The following is an 18,109-nucleotide window of genomic DNA, read 5'->3' as shown; positions in this document are numbered from 1 at the left end:
GAATTTTGGGAGGTGCGTAAACGGCGTTTACGTGCGTTTAGCCTCCACTACATCCCTGCATGTAGTGGCTCATGCATCACCGGCCAAACTGGCTAGTAAGTTTTTATTAACACCCGCCAAAATGAATTTTAACCCGCATTTGGCGGGTTGGCGGGTGTTAATTTAGAACCCTGGTGGTGTTAGATAAAGTTGAGAAGTCTGAAGAAATACATTTTTAAAGTGAGGTTACTAACATTTTTTGAGCCACCGGACCAGTGACAGAAAATAACTTTTCCATTAAGGGGGGAATTTGCTCCCTTAAATGGATTTTCAAACCTTTATGTACAGCCTATATATATATATAGCCTATTCTGTACTTAGTAAAATGTCATCTTTAATGTTAAATTCTTTATTCAATAAATTTAATTAGAATAATATGAAACTATTGGTCTGTTACAAATTAAATCAATGTAAATAAAATCCATATTTGCACTGTATATGTGGCATTTAGATTTACAGAGACTGTTTAGTGCAGCTCAGAGTTTATACAAATGCATTTACAATAATTTTATGTTTTTTTTTAAATATTACATTTTAAATATAGATAAATTAAATGATGGGAAAAAAATGTAAAGATATTTTTTATTTGGAAATGAAAATGGCCAGGTGGCGGCAACTCACTGTCCTATGAGTCTTTGAATCATTCATTGAACCAAATCATTCGAAACAGCTGATTTATTCAGGAACGAATCAAGTGACTCTATGCATCGTTTGCTCAACCTGTTCGTTAAACACGGTTTCATTCAGTAACGAAACACCACTGTATTGCTCAGACACTCAAAGATTCTTTGTTTGGAACTTTTTTTGTTGAGCAAAAACAGACAATATTATCATATAATATTTAAGTCATTTAATTTTAGCTTCTTGTTTATTGGACTATTTTATAAAATTATTTGATATTCAGGGGAAAAAAACAGCACATGTCCTTCTGTGATGTTGCTTAATTATATAAATATAAAGAATCAAGAGTTTATACGGGGGATTTTTGCTAACATATATATAGGGGCATTTTAATTAATTTTGGTGGACCTCCCCTCTCACCTCACAGCATAATAAATGCTGAACATCTTCATTATTCCCAGAGGAGAAAAGCAGACTAAGAGTGTACTACACATCTTAGTTTATTTGAATAGGTTAAGTATAGACTATATAAAGAGAAATATTCCAATAGCTGTGGAGCTTTTTTTTTTCTTTTATAGAATAAAGGCATGACCATATTATTCACTGTACTGTTCAAAACTTTGGGGCCATGAGAGTTTGTAATGTTTTATTTGAATGAAAATACATTTTTAAACATTATTACAATATAAAATAGTTTTTTTTTTATCCTGTTATGGTAAATCTGAATGTTCAGCATCCATTACTCCATTACAATCATTCTAATATGTTGATTTGGTGCTCAAGAAATCATAATCAATGTTTAAAACAGATTTGCTGCTCAATATTTTTTGTGGAAACCTTGTTTTTTTTCCAGGATTTTGTAATGAATAGAAGTAAAAATAAAATGTTCTTTACTGTTCTAAAAAAAAAAAGATGACTTAATCAGGAAAATTATGTGGCAATTGATCACTGGATAAAAGCGTCCGCTATATGAATAAATCAATGGTGATGCAACTTTAGTGCAAAAGCTAAATTAAAACTTCTTAACAATGCATTCCTGGGTGCTGACTATACTAGCTAACTACTATTAATCCATTCACTTTCCAACACGCACAATATATTGTCATTGCAAATGGAATGGATGACATAACTTGTCCTCTCAACCCACCTCCCCACATCATACACGATCAGCATGATTCATACTTCAAGGCCTCCTGGGTTTTTGTCACAGGATGGAGTGTAATTATAAAGAGATATTAAGATGTATACAGGGCCAGCTTCTTAGAAAACGTTTAGAGCTTGATTGACATGGAGGTTTAAAGGTCGAGATGTGAATATAATTAGCTCATCGAGTGAAAACGTGAGGCCATGCCCTCTCCTGTTGTTCTGGCAGCTGCTATACCCTCATAAAGTGCAAGCGGATGTATTAATAAAGTAATTCTTCATGACTCTCCTGGTTTCCAGGTTACAGCGATATGTAAACTCTGAGAATAAAAAAAGAGAGATAAATCTTGGCTCTGCTTTTCTTGAGTCATGAACCCAAAGTTAGAAGTCTTTGACAGCTTCAACTAATTCTTATTTGATCCTGTAATAATTTGCAAAGGCAGTGAGAAACAGGTGTGGATTTTGAGACAAGAGGATTGGGCATGTATAGCCTTGGCCGATGACCTCACCTTATTGAGAGTGGTCTGCCACACACACACACACACACACACACACACACACACACACACACACAATTCAGCAGATGATGCAACAACACACACACACACTCAAACACACAGAAACACAAAAAAAAGTGAACAAATCTTGATGTTCTAACGACTCCATTCAGGTGAATGCATAATAGAACATGCAACGTAATTTCAGGCTTAGTGAGAGTGACAAGCAACAAAAGGTATTTTCACCCAAAGCAACAGTTTGAAAAATGTTGATGTATTTGAGACGCTCATACTGCGTAAATGAACACATTTAGAACCATTATTGTTACGTTTAGAAGAAATTCACAAACAGAATGCACAAAACAGCACAAATTAGGTTAAATAACAGACCAGGGGCTAATCAAAATCTTGAAAAAAAACCTTAAAACAGACTTGGCTATGAAAAACACACACAAAAAAAAACAGGTTGGAGCTCTGTAAGTGTCAAGGGATGATGGTTTGAACTTTTTAATTTGCAGGACTCTTACGGAAAAACAGTGAGAAGGGAAACAGTGAGCTGTGAAAAGAGCAGGAAAAACTTTAAGAAAACAATCTCATAACTTCATACAGATTCAAAACAGTCATAATTGTTGCAACTCCATTTGGTGTAGTGCAAAATTGACACTGCAGATTTAAATATGTAATTCAGGCCTGGTTTCATAGACAGAGTTTAGATTAAGCCAGGTTAAAGGTCTTAGTTAAATTAGTAGCTTTTATTAACGTGCCTTAGAAAAAACATTACTGGTGTGCATCTTGAGACAAAACAATGGCACGGACATGTTTTAAGATATGCCAGTGCAAGTTGATTTCAGTTAAAACAGCTCAAACATGCACTTTAGTCTGGGACTAACTTATGCCTTGTCTGTGAAACCGGACATTAATGTCATATTTCATAAGATATTTTTTTTTCTATATATCCTAATAATTTGTTAACAACATGTATTCATTACTTCAATGAGCTCATTGTTTCTGCCTTAAATTAATACATTGTTAGTTAACTGCGTGATTTGTATATGTACATTTCTGAAATACTTAACTTGAACACAGTCACCTCTGATAACAGATTACTCTAAATTGACATGTAGATACATGGATTTTCTGTAAAGCTGCTTTGAAACCATATGTATTGTGAAAAGTGCTATACAAATAAATGTGAAATGAATTGAATGGATTTCTCACCTTGCCATTCTAGAAATGATGCCAGTGTTCTGTCCAGCGGCTGAATTTGGGTCAGGACTTTGAGGGGCATCTAAACAAGGTGTTAGAAAGTCTATAAAATTTAAAATCATATTTTAGTTCATTAACACTTATTATTTGTAACTCATTATAGACCAATATTGGCCAGGATTTGATCATGTTAAAATTATCAGCATTGCCCAGTAATTGTTCACCACTTTGTCAGTTACAGATTCTAGTAAACAATTTCTGTTGTCATTTTTTGGTGAATTTGGAGGAAATGTTGAGTGGCATTGCTATGTTTTCTGTGCCCCCTGTAGTTTACTGCATTGGCCCCCTGTACACACAGTCCTCATTTCCCCCCTTAGCGACGCCCCTGGCAATTGGCCACCCGCCGTTCTGGATACTGATATTAGCATCGGCCATTAGAGGCCCCCATCGGCCGACAACTAATTTTAACTGATTATTTGCTGGATGATCCTCAAAAAGAATAGTGCTTTGATGACAAATAAAAGAGAAAAGATGGGAATCTAATGGCACAGTTCTGCTCACATTGCTTAGTTTGGTCATTAACTAAATGCGTAGGCTTTTAAATGATCATTGACAATGAATAAAGAAAAATGAATATTAGGAAAGACACTGATAGGTTGAATATGCAATTTACCATCATACACATCTGGTGCTGGTAGACAATTTACATCTGAATCAGCACGAATCTACAACAGGAAAGAAACGAGAGAAAGATGAAGAAAATACCAACAATGGATGGTTTCACAAATGAAAAGTACCTGAAAAAGGTAATTTATTTTTATCAGCTTCTATAATTAACATCATGGAGTAGTTATGCCACCTGAATGGGCTAATGTGTCAGATTGTGCACCCTGCAGGGGCAATTAAAGATGATTAACAATTGAGACAGTGTGTGTGTGAGTGAGTGATGGACAGAAAAACCAACACACACATTCATACACTAACCTCACTGCCACAAACCATCGCTTCTGCACCATTGGCCGAGCAAGGGGACTCCCTGAAAGAGAGAAAGATCTATTGGATGTCTTTTTTTGGACATATCTAAATCCTGTTCCCTTTTCCAGCACATTTAACATAAAAACAAAAGACCTGTTTTAGGCAAGTCTATAAGCACATCAGCCGGAGGGCTTGTGCACACACACACACACACACACACACACACACATTTTCTGAAAAGCCATCTATTTTCAACACTGCAGTAGGTGAGTTGTGTAAACTCCACTGAATTAATGCAGTCCTCGCCAGAATGAGCCAACACCATAATTTCCCCATCGCCCACCACAAACAAAATGAGGACATGACGGAATTAAAAGTACATGTCAAATTCTGTTCTCCTTCTGGCTTATTGATTTGTGCATCTCTTTCTACAGGGAGGAATTGGATGAGGTGGGATGTTATTTTAACAGCTAAATTATTATGTTCTGCCTGCTGATTGAGTGACAGCTTCATTGAGATGGCGCCCCATGCTCAAGCTCCTCTGTTGTTTCATAACTACTGCATCTGACTCAACACCTCATCACTCGGGTCAACAATCTTATCAGCTTATCAATCATCACTGAAAACAAAGTGGAAATTCCCACAAATGTCTCCTGGGTTTGTGTCTGTCTGACAGCAAGAAAAGGTAGTCTACTTATAAACACCATCCTATAATGGTATGCCATAAATGATTGGCATCTATTTACTGTATGCGAGTCATGAGCTAAAGTTTAGGCTGGTCCTGTTCTGCCGTTTTATCATTCATTAGCCTATTATTTTATTTCCATTTATGTCCTATTGTGACCCTATTCATCCAGGAAGGACTTTGAGGAAGTACAGATATGAGCCTGCATGTGTTGTGATAAAACATAATTAAATACACTGTGAGAGAAAGACAGATTTGCATAGGTTAAGTACAAGATTTGCATAGGTTAAGGACAAGACAGGAAAAACAATTTTTCACCACATACAGCATATAAAAAGCTACACTTACTGAAAGCACTGAGAGTTTTCTGTGGTTGGTTTACGCTGCTTGTGTTGGCTCATAGTGCCCTCTTCTGGATGGCCCATTGCAGTGGTTTGGACTGTCCTCATTGGCTCACTAGCACACTGTGGACTTTTCAATATAGACTCCTGAGGGCATTTACATTCTCAATTAAGAAATGAACCACAAAATAAGCTCAACAGCTCAATATAACTACATAAATAAATGCATATTTTATAAGAGACACTCACCGGTGTGCTCCAGGAATTGGTATTTGTCACTGGTAAACAAGAGCAGACAAAGTTTATTCAGAGCATATGTCATAGTAAAGTGTTCAGGTAGCGTGCTGAGACTGAGAGACCTCCCACCTGCGCATTGAAAGGCTGGTTCACGATCCTCCACATATAGTGTGATAAGAAAGGGGTACGGAGACAGTTTTACACCCTCCTTCATGAACCTCATTTTAGACACTTGTTCCCATTTACTTTTGTCTGTAAGTGTTGCATGTTGTCAAGGGAAGTAATGGTCCATTATTTGTATGAATTACACATCACTTTTAGTTTAACTGACTCTGAATGCAACAGCTGTTCAGTTTTTTATTAAAATTACAAATATTTTAAAAAGAGTTCAATGTCAAAGCCTTCCAAAAAAGAAAATTCTGTTATCATTTACTCTTGTATAACTTGTATGACTTTCTTTGTTCTGTGGAACACACATAAAAAAAGGTCTATAAAAAAAACGTGTCAACGTTTTTTGTTGATACAAGTCCTAAGTCAACCCTAACCCTAAGTCAAAGGTAGCTAAAACTGGTTTGGTTACTCACACTCTTCAAAATATCTTCTTGTTTAGTAGAATGAGCCATACATGTTTGGAATTAAATAACGGTGAGTAAATGATGACAGATGTTGCATTTTTGAGTGATCTATCTATCTATCTATCTATCTATCTATCTATCTATCTATCTATCTATCTATCTATCTATCTATCTATCTATCTATCTATCTATCTATCTATCTATCTTTTAAAGTAATATTCAGAAAAGCATACAGGGAAAAATGTAGAAATGCTGGGTTGCGAAGGGGTGAAGACCATCCAGGTTTGCAAGTACTGCACGCACGGCGTTCTGTGAAGCAAAACACACCAGGAATGAAATCTTCCCAATTCCCAAAGTTTATGAATCCTATTTGAATCCAAAATTATAATCCTGATCTTAAAAAACCTCCAGCTCCTCAGTGACTAGCATCCCCTCTAGCATGTCCTCCTTATCAAAGCTATGAAAGGGAATATCCAAGTCAGATATTTCTAGATAAAATTATATTTTTCTGTTGAATAGTGTAAAGGTATATTCAAAATAATACTGCCTATTTTATATAAAACAAATAAAATAAGCCTGCATGTTCTTACCTGCTCATTTCTCCTCGTCTTATCTTGAATTTGAAGACTTGTTGTCCAGCCTGAAAAAATCTGGTCTCAGGAACAGGGAAGGAAAAGGCCTGGATTGACATAGTTACTTCATCTAATGAGGATGAACAGAATCTCCACTGGAAAAAAGAAGAAACAACAAAATACATACAAAACACTATGGTATACCCCATTTTATAAAAGAAATATTTATGTTTATGGTTTATGTTCATATATTTAACGTTATAGTGTACAGAAATCCAGAGTAGGCCTACTCAAAAAAAAAACTCTAGCTAGCTAGGACAAATTATCAAACAAAGTGTTTCTTTAATTTATAAAGCCAATTTAGAAACGTTTAGCTTTTTTAAAATTTACTACATGGAAATGGCATGGTTAATAAACACCCAAAGGCAAAAGTATAAGTTACCGTAACGCCTCAAGTATTCGGCGCAAAATATGACGTTAAAAACGACTAAACTGAATAGCGCGCGCGGGCGCGTGTGGCGCTGTCAGCGTCCCGCCCCCAGGTCACGACAACAAACTCTGATTGGTCAAAAGCGTCATCCAGTGAGGTGCGAATCAGCTGCTATCTCTATGGTGACGAAAGTTCCACAGCAATATGTTCCGCCCCTCTATTGTCACATGATCATGTTAGGTTGAGCAAGTTGTAAAACAGCACCTGACGAAGATAATACTCTAGCAGAAAATTTTATCTCCTACATATTTTACAGGTAGTACGTAGATAAATTAGCATTGTTATTTACATGGAACTGATCACTGGACCTTGACCGTGTTGAAGTCACTGGCGACTGTTTGTCTTTTCATTTTCAAAAAACCTGCAGGGTGAGTTTTTGTCTCTGTATTATTATCATTTTATCTTAACAGTAACTTACATGTAGATTACAAAATCTATTATTTTTAATCTCTGGATTTAATCTAATGGGTGTTTCATTACGTCATCTTTATGCACTACAGTTTTCATAGTCTCCAAAGCAAGGCTTCCCCCTTTCATAATGACTGACCCTCAGCCATCTGTGCTTCTCAACACTGGGACTCGGATGCCTCTATTGGGACTGGGCACTTTCCGTTTGCAGGGTCAAGAGGACACTTACAATGCTGTGGACGCTGCTTTGACAGCTGGTTACCGTGCCTTTGACACTGCTGCAGTGTACCGTAATGAGGCACATGTAGGACATGCCCTCCGTTGCCTTCTGCCCAAGCATGGCCTCTCACGAGAAGATGTATTCATTACTAGTAAACTGGGTCCCAAAGACCAGGGCACCAAAGCAAGGGATGGTTGCCTGAGGAGCCTGGATCAATTGGGATTGGGCTACATTGACCTATATCTTATTCATTGGCCAGGTACGCAGGGGCTGCAAGTGGGGGATAAACGAAACCCCGAAAACCGTGATGAAAGCTGGACAGTTTTGGAGGAGTTCTACTCAGAAGGAAAATTTTGGGCCATTGGGGTGTCGAATTACACAGTAGCACACATGCAGGAGCTGCTGAAGAGCTGTAAAGTGCCCCCAGCAGTTCTTCAGGTAGAGTTCCACCCAAAGCTGGTCCAAAAGGACCTTAGGACACTTTGTAAGGAAAGAGGGGTGTGTTTTCAAGCATACTCATCTCTTGGAACAGGGCTTCTGTTATCAGACCACGTGGTTCTGGATTTAGCTAAAGAGTATGGGAGGACACCAGCTCAAGTGTTGCTGAGGTGGGCTGTACAACAGAACATTCCAGTACTGCCAAAATCATGTCAGCCAGACCGTGTGGAGGAGAATGGGCGTCTGTTTGACTTTGAGATTAGCGAGAAGGATATGGAAAGGCTCTCTGCTCTTGATTGTGGGGAGAAGTTCTGCTGGGATCCAACACAAGTGTCTTAACAAAGACAACACAATGATAAATCCTTCAATGGATTTTCAACGACTCAGTGAAATTCCAAGATGTACTATTTACATCCAACAGTATAACCTACATGTCTCTTTATTTCATGCTTGGTTTGCTACTGCATTTTTTTTAAAATACAAATATAAAATGGTATTGCAAAAGAGATGTTTTGATGCAAACAGTATATTAAACCAGATTTGGAAACAAAGACATTTTGATATATAGCACCAATACAACTACCATGAAGAACAGTACTTATGATTTACACTAGTGCTGCTAACTAAGTAAGAGGAACCTTTGCTTAAAGTGGTTTATTAGAGTTTTTATTAGGCTATACTTGTTACAAACAACAAAAATAACAATACATTTTTTTTTTAAACTAATTAAAAAAAGTTACAAGGCATTGAATTTTTTTATTTTTCAAGTAATACCAGTTATGATGGTGTCCTCTGTTCTTGCTCTCATGAGTATTCAGACCCAGTCTTGTTTTTTGGGCTCTTGTACTTATTGGTATTGTTGGTTGCAGATGATTCCAAGAGATTTTTATGACTCAGAGATGGTAATAAAACAGAAGGGCTCTTCTAAGTGTCCGAAGTCTCTTTACAGATAAAAAGATTTTGTACAGAAAAATTGGTTAATATATTCTTTAACAATTTATGTAGTATAAAATATCTTTGACTTCTTTTGATGTGCTTTTGTTAAAAAGTATTTCATCTGAACCTAAAAGCCGATATGGCAGAGCGACTGAAAGTCTGTTTTGAACAAGCTGATATCCAGCTCACATTCACGAAATTAACTGCAAAATATTCCCAGAGCTTAAGAAAAGGCAAAGGAGATTCTCCATTTTTGTTTTCTTTGTGGCATAGCAGATAGCACATGCCAGTCAGATACAGTTCATGCTTTTCAACAGTCAAGGGTCCCAGTGCAGTTCATGCAAAGTCAATAGAATTGTTCCTTCTCTTCTAAGCAGTGCATCCTTTTCTTCTGCCACCAATTGTTATGTACAGTAGTTCTTTTTTTCTCTCTTCTTCCATCATTCATTCACTGTCAATCACTCAGCAGGGCGCGACTCAGCATCAGACTCTTTGTGACTCCAAAGGAAGGCCAACCAGCTGGGTGATTGCCGCATCTGGCGTGCTGTTCCTGCGCTCTTCACCCTCTTCATCTGTAAGAGATTTAAGAGATAAGAAAAACATTTTGATCTATTTTATGGTAAAATAAGTAGGTTAAACATAATTTTAGTTTACCTTGCATGTTCACTATTCTTAAAGGGTTAGTTCAACCAAAAATGAAGATTCTGTCAGTAATTACTCACCCTCATGTTGTTCCAACCCTGTAAGACGTAAGATATTTTTGATAAAATCTGAGAGCTGTCTCACTTCTTCAAATTGCATTTGCTGGCCCAGAAAAGTTAGTAAAGACATCGTTAAAATAGTCCAAGTGACTACAATGGCTCAACCATAAGTTTATCAAGCGATGAGAATACTTTTTGTGCGCAAAAAACAAACAAAAATAACGACTTTATTCAATTATTCCTTTTCTTCCATGTGGGCCTCTGACGTGAGTTCACGAGAGCGTCACGACGCATGCGCGAGAACTGAGAAGGTGACGCAGATGGGTCTCGATGTAGTGTTTAAAATGGTTCTAAAGTGTGCATTTCCTGGATGTCCGAATTGTGAGAAACCAACGAGAAAACGTAAAAGTGCCTTACCAATGCCATAAAATGAATGGCTTACCTTTCACACTTTCCCATCAAATGATCATGAGCATCATCTTCAGTTCTCACGCATGCGTCTAGTGAACTCACGTCAGAGGCCCACACAGAAGAAAATGAATAGTTGAATTAAGTCGCTATTTCTTTTTACGCTCAAAAAGTATTCTCGTCGCTTGATAAACTTTAGGTTGATCCACTGTAGTCACTTGGACTATTTTAAAGATGTCTTTACTAACTTTTCTGGGCCAGCAGATGCAATTACCTAGCAGCCTATGAAGGAGTGAGACAGCTCTCAGATTTCATCAAAAATATCTTAATTTGTGTTCTGAAGATGAATGAACGTCTTACGGGGTTAGAACAACATGAGGGTGAGTAATTACTGACAGAAATTTCATTTTTGGGTGAACTATCCCTTTAATAGAACTAGGGTATACTTCTCAGATTGTCCAATCCCTCCTCTGCTCCTATATGGCAAATAATTGTTTTCTTACCCCTTTATCAAGGAGGATGTCAAACTCATCACTCATTCTCCTTAGCTGTCGGCCATATTTCTTAGCTGCCCACAAAGCAGGAGGAGCAGAGCGAGATCTAGATCTAGGCCTGAAATCGTCTTCATCTGGTGCCCCGGTCTCCAGCAGATCCTCATTCATCGAGAGATTTCTCTGTCTTCCCAGTCGCTCTCCTACAATGACATCTGATATTGAATGACCCTTGTCTGATCAGATCAGACCTCACATTGGAATTCATTTAAAGCATTTCTTCATGTAAAATAAATCATCTTTAAAGCTAAAACCAATGCCAACACAGAGATTATTCAGAGAAAAAAATAGTATTGAGATTCACACAGATTCATGTTTGAGATTCACTTGTCTTGTAAATGTGCAGTGACGTGTTTCCAGGATACAGCAGAAATGACGTGTGTTCTTATAACTATCCCACAGGCCCTTGAGACTGACTCACCTTTAAGCCTATCAGATACAGTGAGGTGCTGCTTGCTCTCTGACGATCCACTGTTATGTTCTGTCTGGCCAGAGTCCTCAAGTTCTTCTGTTGTCTCTGACTCGTTGTCAGAGATAGTGAACATTTGTGCCATGATTGAACACTAAGTAAAAAAAAAAAAGTTGATTTTCATTTATGCACATGTCTAAGTTTGCTGTTTCATCGGTTATTGTACTAACTTTATTTGACATAACTGCATATGTATTCCACATTATGAATTAGCTTATCTTCAAACAGATCAAATAAGAGCAGATAAGGGATCAGCCATAACCTCTTAAGCTACTGCTGAAGATGAGGCAAACAGTGCAACTCCTCATGATTAATAATACAAGCAACACTGTTGCGCAGCATCTCACTCTTGAGACACCAACACCACACCAAACAGTGTTATGGTCTAAACTCAGACGGGCTTTCCCGCCGCGATCGTTTATACTGTAAACTGACACAGACACATTTCTCAGAGCTGACTTCAGAGAACTATCTGCTTTATCGTACACCCACCTGAACTACAATAAACATAACAATAAACCCCAGTATTCCCAAGACCAAGCTTTAAAACGCTTCGCAAACAGCCAACTAGTTGTCGTGTTTGTCGAGTTTCTTACCATGATGGCAACCCTAATTACTATTTTTTAGGTGAGATTTTAATTTCACTCGTTTAAATATAAAAACAGGAAACTTCTGTTTACAACTTTGAGACTCAGTGCCACACAAACCCATTAGGCTATACCGTCCAGCCGACTAACTTTTTAAAGTTTCCGTCATGCTTCGTAGTAGTTTCAACATCGCTTCTTGCATTATTTAATTATTGATATTTCAAATATCGAGTTTCTTACCGATTTCTGGCGTCTGAGGTACAATCTTCCGGGTGTTCTTGGTCTCTGGTGTTTGGACTGGCTCTGTTTGGACTCCTTCTCCTTCTCTGCCGACACTCACCCACCCGTGCTGTGCGGAAAAGAAGCGCAACAGGATTTCACTTCAGACTCAACATAGTGCAGGAGACTGAACACGAAACAATGTAAACAACAATTAAGTAAATAACAAATCAAGAAAGAACACAAATAAATAAATACAAAAAAATAAATAAGCACAGGCATTGCTGTTGTTTTAAAGAAAAGATTTAGATATAGAAAAATAAATCGCAATCATAAATAAAACAACAACATAAAAATAAGCACAGGTATTGCTGTTGTTTTAATGAAAAAGTTTTATCTATGGAGAAATAAATCGGAATCATGTTTTAAAATCATGTACCCTTACATGATTTGAAGAATCTTTAGTCTGATAATAAAATAATATAGCCCGGGGTCCTGACTCCTACCCTGTTTTTGCATTACCTCACTCAGTACATGGCTATTTACCAAATAAAGTAATACATGGATATGAAATACCGATGAGTTTTTTTTATTTGTTTTTTATTTTATTTGTTTAGTTTGTTTCGCGGATGAGTGGTCAGTTATAGAGTGTTGCTATGGACATCGATAATTATTCATAAATTAATGACAGCCACAAAGACTGATAACCGAAAATATTTGATTTATATGAAAGCCTAATGATAAAAATATGTGCTTTTACGATAGAGGCTGTGATAATGATTCAATTGCAATAAGTATTATTTTTAATCTTTATATTTTAATGCCCGAATTATTACCATGTCATGATTAAACACTATTAATACCCATTAACACAACGCTGGCACTTACAAGTGAATGCTGGTTTGTTTTGTACACGAAGAAGCATTAGATGTCGCTGTCTTGCAATGCAGTTTTAGTTGATGCAACACTTTTACAGTGCTACAGAGTTGTAATAATTAGCAGCATCTAAATTCTCATATAGTATAATATATTCACTTATTAATTTTATGTATATATATTAATATAATATATACAATTCTGGCTTTATTTTCATCATATATTCTGTGACAAGTTAAAAAAGTTAATTATTTTATATATATAAAAAACACTTTTTAAATTAAGTTAAATGTCTCCTCCATATGTCCTCATTAAAGTATTACAGACACGATTTTTTGTTGTTGTTTGTTTAATAAAAAACTTGTTTTGAAATTAATTAACAGTTGAACAGTAATACCGGAAGTAAAAGCTCCAGTATTTTCCCCCCTCTGACTCTGGGCGCTGTGTGTGTTTTTTCTCGAGCGCGTCGCGAGGATATGGAAGATGGCGAGCGCGGAGACAGCGGCAGAGCACGAGCGAATCCTGCGTGAGATTGAGAGCACAGACACTAACTGCATTGGACCAACGCTCCGGTAAGTCTCCATTAACCGTACAGGAGGCTCCCGGGCTAATGTGACATTTGGGTTCAAAGGTGCCCGGAGAGCCTGTTCTCCTTGTTCCTTCAACTTTTCACTTTAGAGACTTGCCAGGCAATCTTCCATTCAAGTTGTCAGGCTGGGAAAGTAGGTGCTCAGTAGCGGTTTAGAGAAAGTTTTAGTTAGTATTCTTCTCACAGGGCTCCCTGCAGGAGTCCCGGAGAGAGCAGGCGGATATTGGAGAATAATGAATAATGCTCTTTATTTGAAAACAAACCAAACGAAACGTTTACACTGTGTTCTGTTGTTGCTGTCCATTGTATTTAAGGAAGTAACCCAGGCTTTTAACTTCTCCTCAAAACATTGGCATTTTGTTTTCCATTTAAATGTGATCATTTTACCTTTTCTTACATTGCATTTCTGCGTCAGAGCTTGGTTGCACATTTGTTTTTAATGGACAAAGTTATGGGAGAAATTAGTTAAAAGTTGCATATAAAGAATGAACCAAATGAACAGTTTTTTCTTGTGGAGTTTCAACTTTTTAACCAGCTTGAGCTAAATTTGCAAACCACAGATTTCAGTTAAAGGTCAGCATTTCTCTGTCAGAAGTGGTTGACATTTTAGAAAAGTATGTGTTATGAGAAGTATGTTCGATTAGGCTAGTTGGTTCAGCTTTAGTTTATATTTAATTGCGTATATTTAATCTCATTCAGTTATTTTTTAGCCTTTCCTACCAATATGACAGCAGCATCTATGTTATGACTTAATACTGTTTATGGTGAAGATCTTTTTTTCAATGACAGTTAGGCTACCTAAAGGTCAAATGATTTACAATGTCTTGACTCTTGAGCAAGTACACAGAATGTAGACTAGAGAGCATAATGTGGACAGTAAATTTAAGGGTGCCTTTTCCACTTACTTTCCTCATAGTTAACCTGCATGTCAACTATGTTGATACAAGTCAAGCACCAGTTCACTAATTGAACCCATTTCCTGTTACTTGGCGACCAGTTTGTGTTTTACATGTTGTTAAGATAGTGGAACTGTGTGATGCTAATTTTGGTGCTAGCAGGGTGGTGTGTGGGACACATTGATAATGACATTCTCACACCCTCTGGTGGGACTCTCATTTACAGAATGAGGTGACATTACGAGCACAGCCTGAATTCATGGCCTTGGTCATATTTTCATGTTTAGTTATAACATTGGTCATTGTATGTGGTTCTTTTACACCAGCCGCATAAGACAGTGCACCTAAAATCATAAGGAGCTGTGTTCTTTATTATATATGGCAAGTACAGAACAAGAGTAGAGCTAATGTTCGCTGATTGGACCGGCAAAAAATTGGCCTGGAGAAAACCCAAGAATATACCGCGAACCCAGACAACGTACTGAAGGAAAATGAGAATTGAGCGGAAATACGTAGGAGGGCGGAGCCAGACTAGTGTTAAATGGGTTATCGAAAAAGAAAATGTAAGGTTCTATCCATTGGCTATTAATTGGATGGAAGCGTATCTGAATGCGAGTATGCATTCGCTTGTATGAAATTGAATGCGTTTAAGCGAACTAAATTTGCCACCAGAGAGAAGTCTGTTGTTTCACCTGGTTTTTGTCCTTTTGATTAAAGATTACAAGCTAAAAAAAAAAAAAAAACATTAAACATGCATGGATGAATTGTGTACACAGTGATGCCGAAAACCAAACACTGCTATTTCATATTGCTTGGAAGTTTTCTAGCAGGGAAGAATTTAAAGAGTTAAAAAAAAGAATTAAGACAAAAATTAAGAAAATTTTAGGGATTGTGACTTTTTTCATGGCAATTAAGCATGAAAAAATCTAATTCTAATTCCAATCCAGTCTACATAAACTGATGTTTATATATATATATATGTAAGTAAAAAAAAAAAAAAAGAATATATATATATATATATATACTATAAAAATACTGTATCGCATTGTATAATTTTTTTTGTGCAGAATTTGAATTCTTTTAGATTGACCCACAAGAACATAGTAAATCCCGTATCCCTTCAAATGACCCTCTGTCTGGATCAGAATAATCTGGATTTGGATATCCAAGGTTTTGCTTTCCAGGATCAGGTAATCCATCTTACTTTTGTGTTGTTGTTTTTTAAAGCAAAATTGGATTGGATCACCCAGAACCAGATACGCATTTTTTCAGATTGCCAAATCTGGGTTACCAGTCCTCTAAATGGGATCTTCACAGATCACAATATAGACTAGCTATGTAAGAACAACCGTTAGAAAAGTTAATGTGGGGTTCCTTTAAGTGATTTTATTTGAAGAGAATGGCACAATAAAACAATGCAAACATCCCCTTTCATTTTAAAATTCCTTTAAACAGTCAGACCCCTACCCTAAAGGGACACTGTGATGGAAAAATATGAGATGGCAAAGGAAATTCTTTTTGAGACTAAAAACATTTGTGAGGGAACGCAAAAGCATTGAAAGATAATTGTTTCAACACAAATATACATGCAATAAAATATGCCGTATTTTGACTGGTTCATCTCATCTTGTGTAATTGTAATTAATACACAGTGTTAAAAACTGCTGAACTTTTTTTTTTCTTGATATTGGCAGGTGTTTGGGGAATTATTTTATGGGGACAAAAGAAAAAATGGGGACAGTTTTTCTGTTCTGTATTGAAAGACTTTATAGGGAACCTAATGTGTACTACTTTATCACTGTAACGGTTAAACAAATATTAAGTGCAAAATATAAATAAATATTTATACTACATGATTCATTGTATTATTTAACCAATTTGAAAGATTAATTACACTTTGTTCCTGAAATCTAACCTGAATCCACCCCTTCTGTTGTGATCAGGATAATCCTGATATTTTTGGACCAAAGTTATCCCAATCCTACTAAAAAGTTTTAAACAACACGTACTGAAGGTTTTGATCCAGACCAAAACATAAATTAGATTATGTGATCTAATCCGATTTCAGAATCTTTATTTTATTTTTTTTATCAACCCATTTTCAAGATTAAATAAATCCAATATCCGAAATCTGATCAGATTACTTTTAAACAACTTGGCCCAGGTCCTTTTTTAATCCATGTTAATCCAACATATACAACTCATATCTCTCCTGCACTGTTGTACTGCACATTCGAAGGACTTCAAGTAATTCAGCGACTTCCCATGTGTCGTATTGTAAGGTCAAGTTGTGTAGTAAAAGCATGGGTCCCTGACTTTTGCCAGCTAATTGACTGTGCAGATCTAATGGACTGCTTGTTCTTCTAGATGTTTCCATAAAGTGCTAATTTAAGGACAGTGGAAGGCTTCTCACTTTCTGATGTGCTTTTAATGGATGGTACAACACATTATGAGACAAGGCTCAATAAAATGTAAACAAGCTAATCAATGGCAACATTTTTTTTTAATGGTTGGCTGAGATTGACTTCCTGGCTCCGAAACACTATCTCCTCTGTCTTTTTTTTCTTCTCTCCTCAATTTAGATGTCTGTTTGAGCTCTTTTTGTTGCCATTTTTAAATGCTTCTCATTTAAGCTCAGATGCAGTTGATAGTGCTTTACCTTTATTCTGTTGACGTAAGCAGGTTTAACATCCTCATGTGTCTAAATTAGTACCTCTTTCTAAAGACTGAATTTTCTGCTTTTTGTGGCACAGCTGTCAGCGAATGTGACTTGCTTTCACATGAACAGTGTGTGTTTTGTTGGTAGATACAGCGTCTGTTGGCATCAGAATTTGTACCATGGGCTGTCTGTGTTATATTGTATCCATGTGATGTCTCATTGAACATGTTTTATTTCCAATGTGCAAGTATTTAAATGAGAAGAGCTGACTCTTAAGAGTGTGAGAGAACTATGTTTGGCTTTATATGAAGATGCTTCTAGCAAGACTTCTGGGGCCCTAGGTCTGAAATTGTGTGTTGTATGAGAGAGAGTGAATGCTTAGACAGCCTGGGCTGATCTGTCTTAGTGAGTCAGTTTCCCCAGACTGTACTGCTTCCACTCCCGCCCAACTCAAACTATAATTACTCGATTATTTCAGTCAGCCTCTAAATGGACTGGCTATGGCTAGTAATTTAAATCGCTTTATGGTACATGCCACTGAAGTATGTAATGTAATGTGCTCTGCAAGTCGTTTTTATCGCTCCATAGAAGAAGTGATTGGCTATTTCATAATCATAGACACGCCAGGACTTGTGATGACATTCCAATGGTTAAGCCCTGTAGCATAATTCACGCATAGAAGAAGAAAAAAATCAGTCTGCCTTTCCTTGGTCTGCTCATCCTTCCCAAGCTATCTAGAAGTTTTAATGTGAGCATGAAATGGAAATCAAT

The 18,109-nt window shown here is 36.9% G+C and overlaps 4 protein-coding genes across 12 annotated transcripts in view; 2 read left to right on the top strand and 2 right to left on the bottom strand.

The window, feature by feature from the left end:
• Positions 1 to 1,291: 1,291 nt before the first annotated feature.
• Positions 1,292 to 7,500, bottom strand: majin (membrane anchored junction protein). Of its 2 annotated transcripts, none has more exons than XM_081359902.1 (11): positions 7,334 to 7,500; positions 6,910 to 7,046; positions 6,725 to 6,776; positions 6,553 to 6,628; positions 5,874 to 5,996; positions 5,757 to 5,785; positions 5,515 to 5,654; positions 4,491 to 4,542; positions 4,180 to 4,231; positions 3,519 to 3,588; positions 1,292 to 2,856 (listed from the first exon to the last, which is right to left on the bottom strand). In XM_081359902.1, exons 2-11 carry the CDS (start codon positions 7,008 to 7,010, stop codon positions 2,808 to 2,810), a joined length of 744 nt encoding a protein of 247 aa, XP_081216028.1. In that variant the 5' UTR covers positions 7,011 to 7,046; positions 7,334 to 7,500; the 3' UTR covers positions 1,292 to 2,807. The 2 variants fall into 2 exon arrangements, with proteins under 2 accessions (XP_081216028.1, XP_081216027.1); XM_081359901.1 differs by having other exon boundaries at positions 2,374 to 2,856; positions 3,519 to 3,609.
• A 34-nt stretch (positions 7,501 to 7,534) lies between these two features.
• LOC308686832 (glyoxal reductase) lies at positions 7,535 to 11,292 on the top strand. 2 transcript variants are annotated; one of them, XR_014029645.1, is made up of 4 exons: positions 7,535 to 7,749; positions 7,882 to 8,848; positions 9,853 to 9,957; positions 11,008 to 11,292. XR_014029645.1 is itself a non-coding variant. In XM_081358867.1 (2 exons), exon 2 carries the CDS (start codon positions 7,920 to 7,922, stop codon positions 8,784 to 8,786), a length of 867 nt encoding a protein of 288 aa, XP_081214993.1. In that variant the 5' UTR covers positions 7,535 to 7,749; positions 7,882 to 7,919; the 3' UTR covers positions 8,787 to 8,904. The 2 variants fall into 2 exon arrangements, 1 of the variants encoding a protein (XP_081214993.1); XM_081358867.1 differs by lacking the exons at positions 9,853 to 9,957; positions 11,008 to 11,292 and having other exon boundaries at positions 7,882 to 8,904.
• badb (BCL2 associated agonist of cell death b) lies at positions 8,858 to 12,483 on the bottom strand. The gene is made up of 4 exons (XM_081358868.1): positions 12,340 to 12,483; positions 11,465 to 11,606; positions 10,996 to 11,186; positions 8,858 to 9,955 (listed from the first exon to the last, which is right to left on the bottom strand). Exons 2-4 carry the CDS (start codon positions 11,595 to 11,597, stop codon positions 9,842 to 9,844), a joined length of 438 nt encoding a protein of 145 aa, XP_081214994.1. The 5' UTR covers positions 11,598 to 11,606; positions 12,340 to 12,483; the 3' UTR covers positions 8,858 to 9,841.
• Positions 12,484 to 13,577: 1,094 nt separating this feature from the next.
• Positions 13,578 to 18,109, top strand: part of exoc6b (exocyst complex component 6B) — a 94,472-nt gene continuing 89,940 nt past the window's right edge. For 6 of the 7 annotated variants that reach the window (XM_081358862.1, XM_081358866.1, XM_081358861.1 and 3 more), the window contains exon 1: positions 13,633 to 13,766. In XM_081358862.1, the coding sequence (XP_081214988.1) occupies positions 13,678 to 13,766 (89 nt within the window). In that variant the 5' untranslated portion in view covers positions 13,633 to 13,677. Of the gene's footprint in view, positions 13,767 to 18,109 lie in introns of all 7 variants that reach the window. The other variant, XM_081358863.1, reaches the window with a different exon arrangement.

This window comes from Scardinius erythrophthalmus (genome assembly GCF_964197995.2).
Source record: "Scardinius erythrophthalmus genome assembly, chromosome: 2".
Lineage (NCBI taxonomy): Eukaryota > Metazoa > Chordata > Actinopteri > Cypriniformes > Leuciscidae > Scardinius > Scardinius erythrophthalmus.
The sequence above is the reverse complement of the archived record's forward strand: the minus strand, read 5'-3'. Positions and strand labels throughout refer to the sequence as shown.

What these genes read in the sequence shown, in the direction of transcription:
- majin (XM_081359901.1), bottom strand. Translation starts at nt 7,010, where the DNA reads ATGTCAATCCAGGCCTTTTCCTTCCCTGTTCCTGAGACCAGATTTTTT. An exon ending in GCATTTCTACATTTTTCCCT is followed by an intron (nt 5,997 to 6,552) that starts GTATGCTTTTCT and finishes CAACACTTACAG; the next exon opens with ACAAAAGTAAATGGGAACAA. An exon ending in CGATGGTTTGTGGCAGTGAG is followed by an intron (nt 4,232 to 4,490) that starts GTTAGTGTATGA and finishes TTCCTGTTGTAG; the next exon opens with ATTCGTGCTGATTCAGATGT.
- LOC308686832 (XM_081358867.1), top strand. Translation starts at nt 7,920, where the DNA reads ATGACTGACCCTCAGCCATCTGTGCTTCTCAACACTGGGACTCGGATG.
- badb (XM_081358868.1), bottom strand. Translation starts at nt 11,597, where the DNA reads ATGGCACAAATGTTCACTATCTCTGACAACGAGTCAGAGACAACAGAA. An exon ending in TGTATCTGATAGGCTTAAAG is followed by an intron (nt 11,187 to 11,464) that starts GTGAGTCAGTCT and finishes ATGTCATTGTAG; the next exon opens with GAGAGCGACTGGGAAGACAG. An exon ending in ACATCCTCCTTGATAAAGGG is followed by an intron (nt 9,956 to 10,995) that starts GTAAGAAAACAA and finishes AATCTCTTACAG; the next exon opens with ATGAAGAGGGTGAAGAGCGC.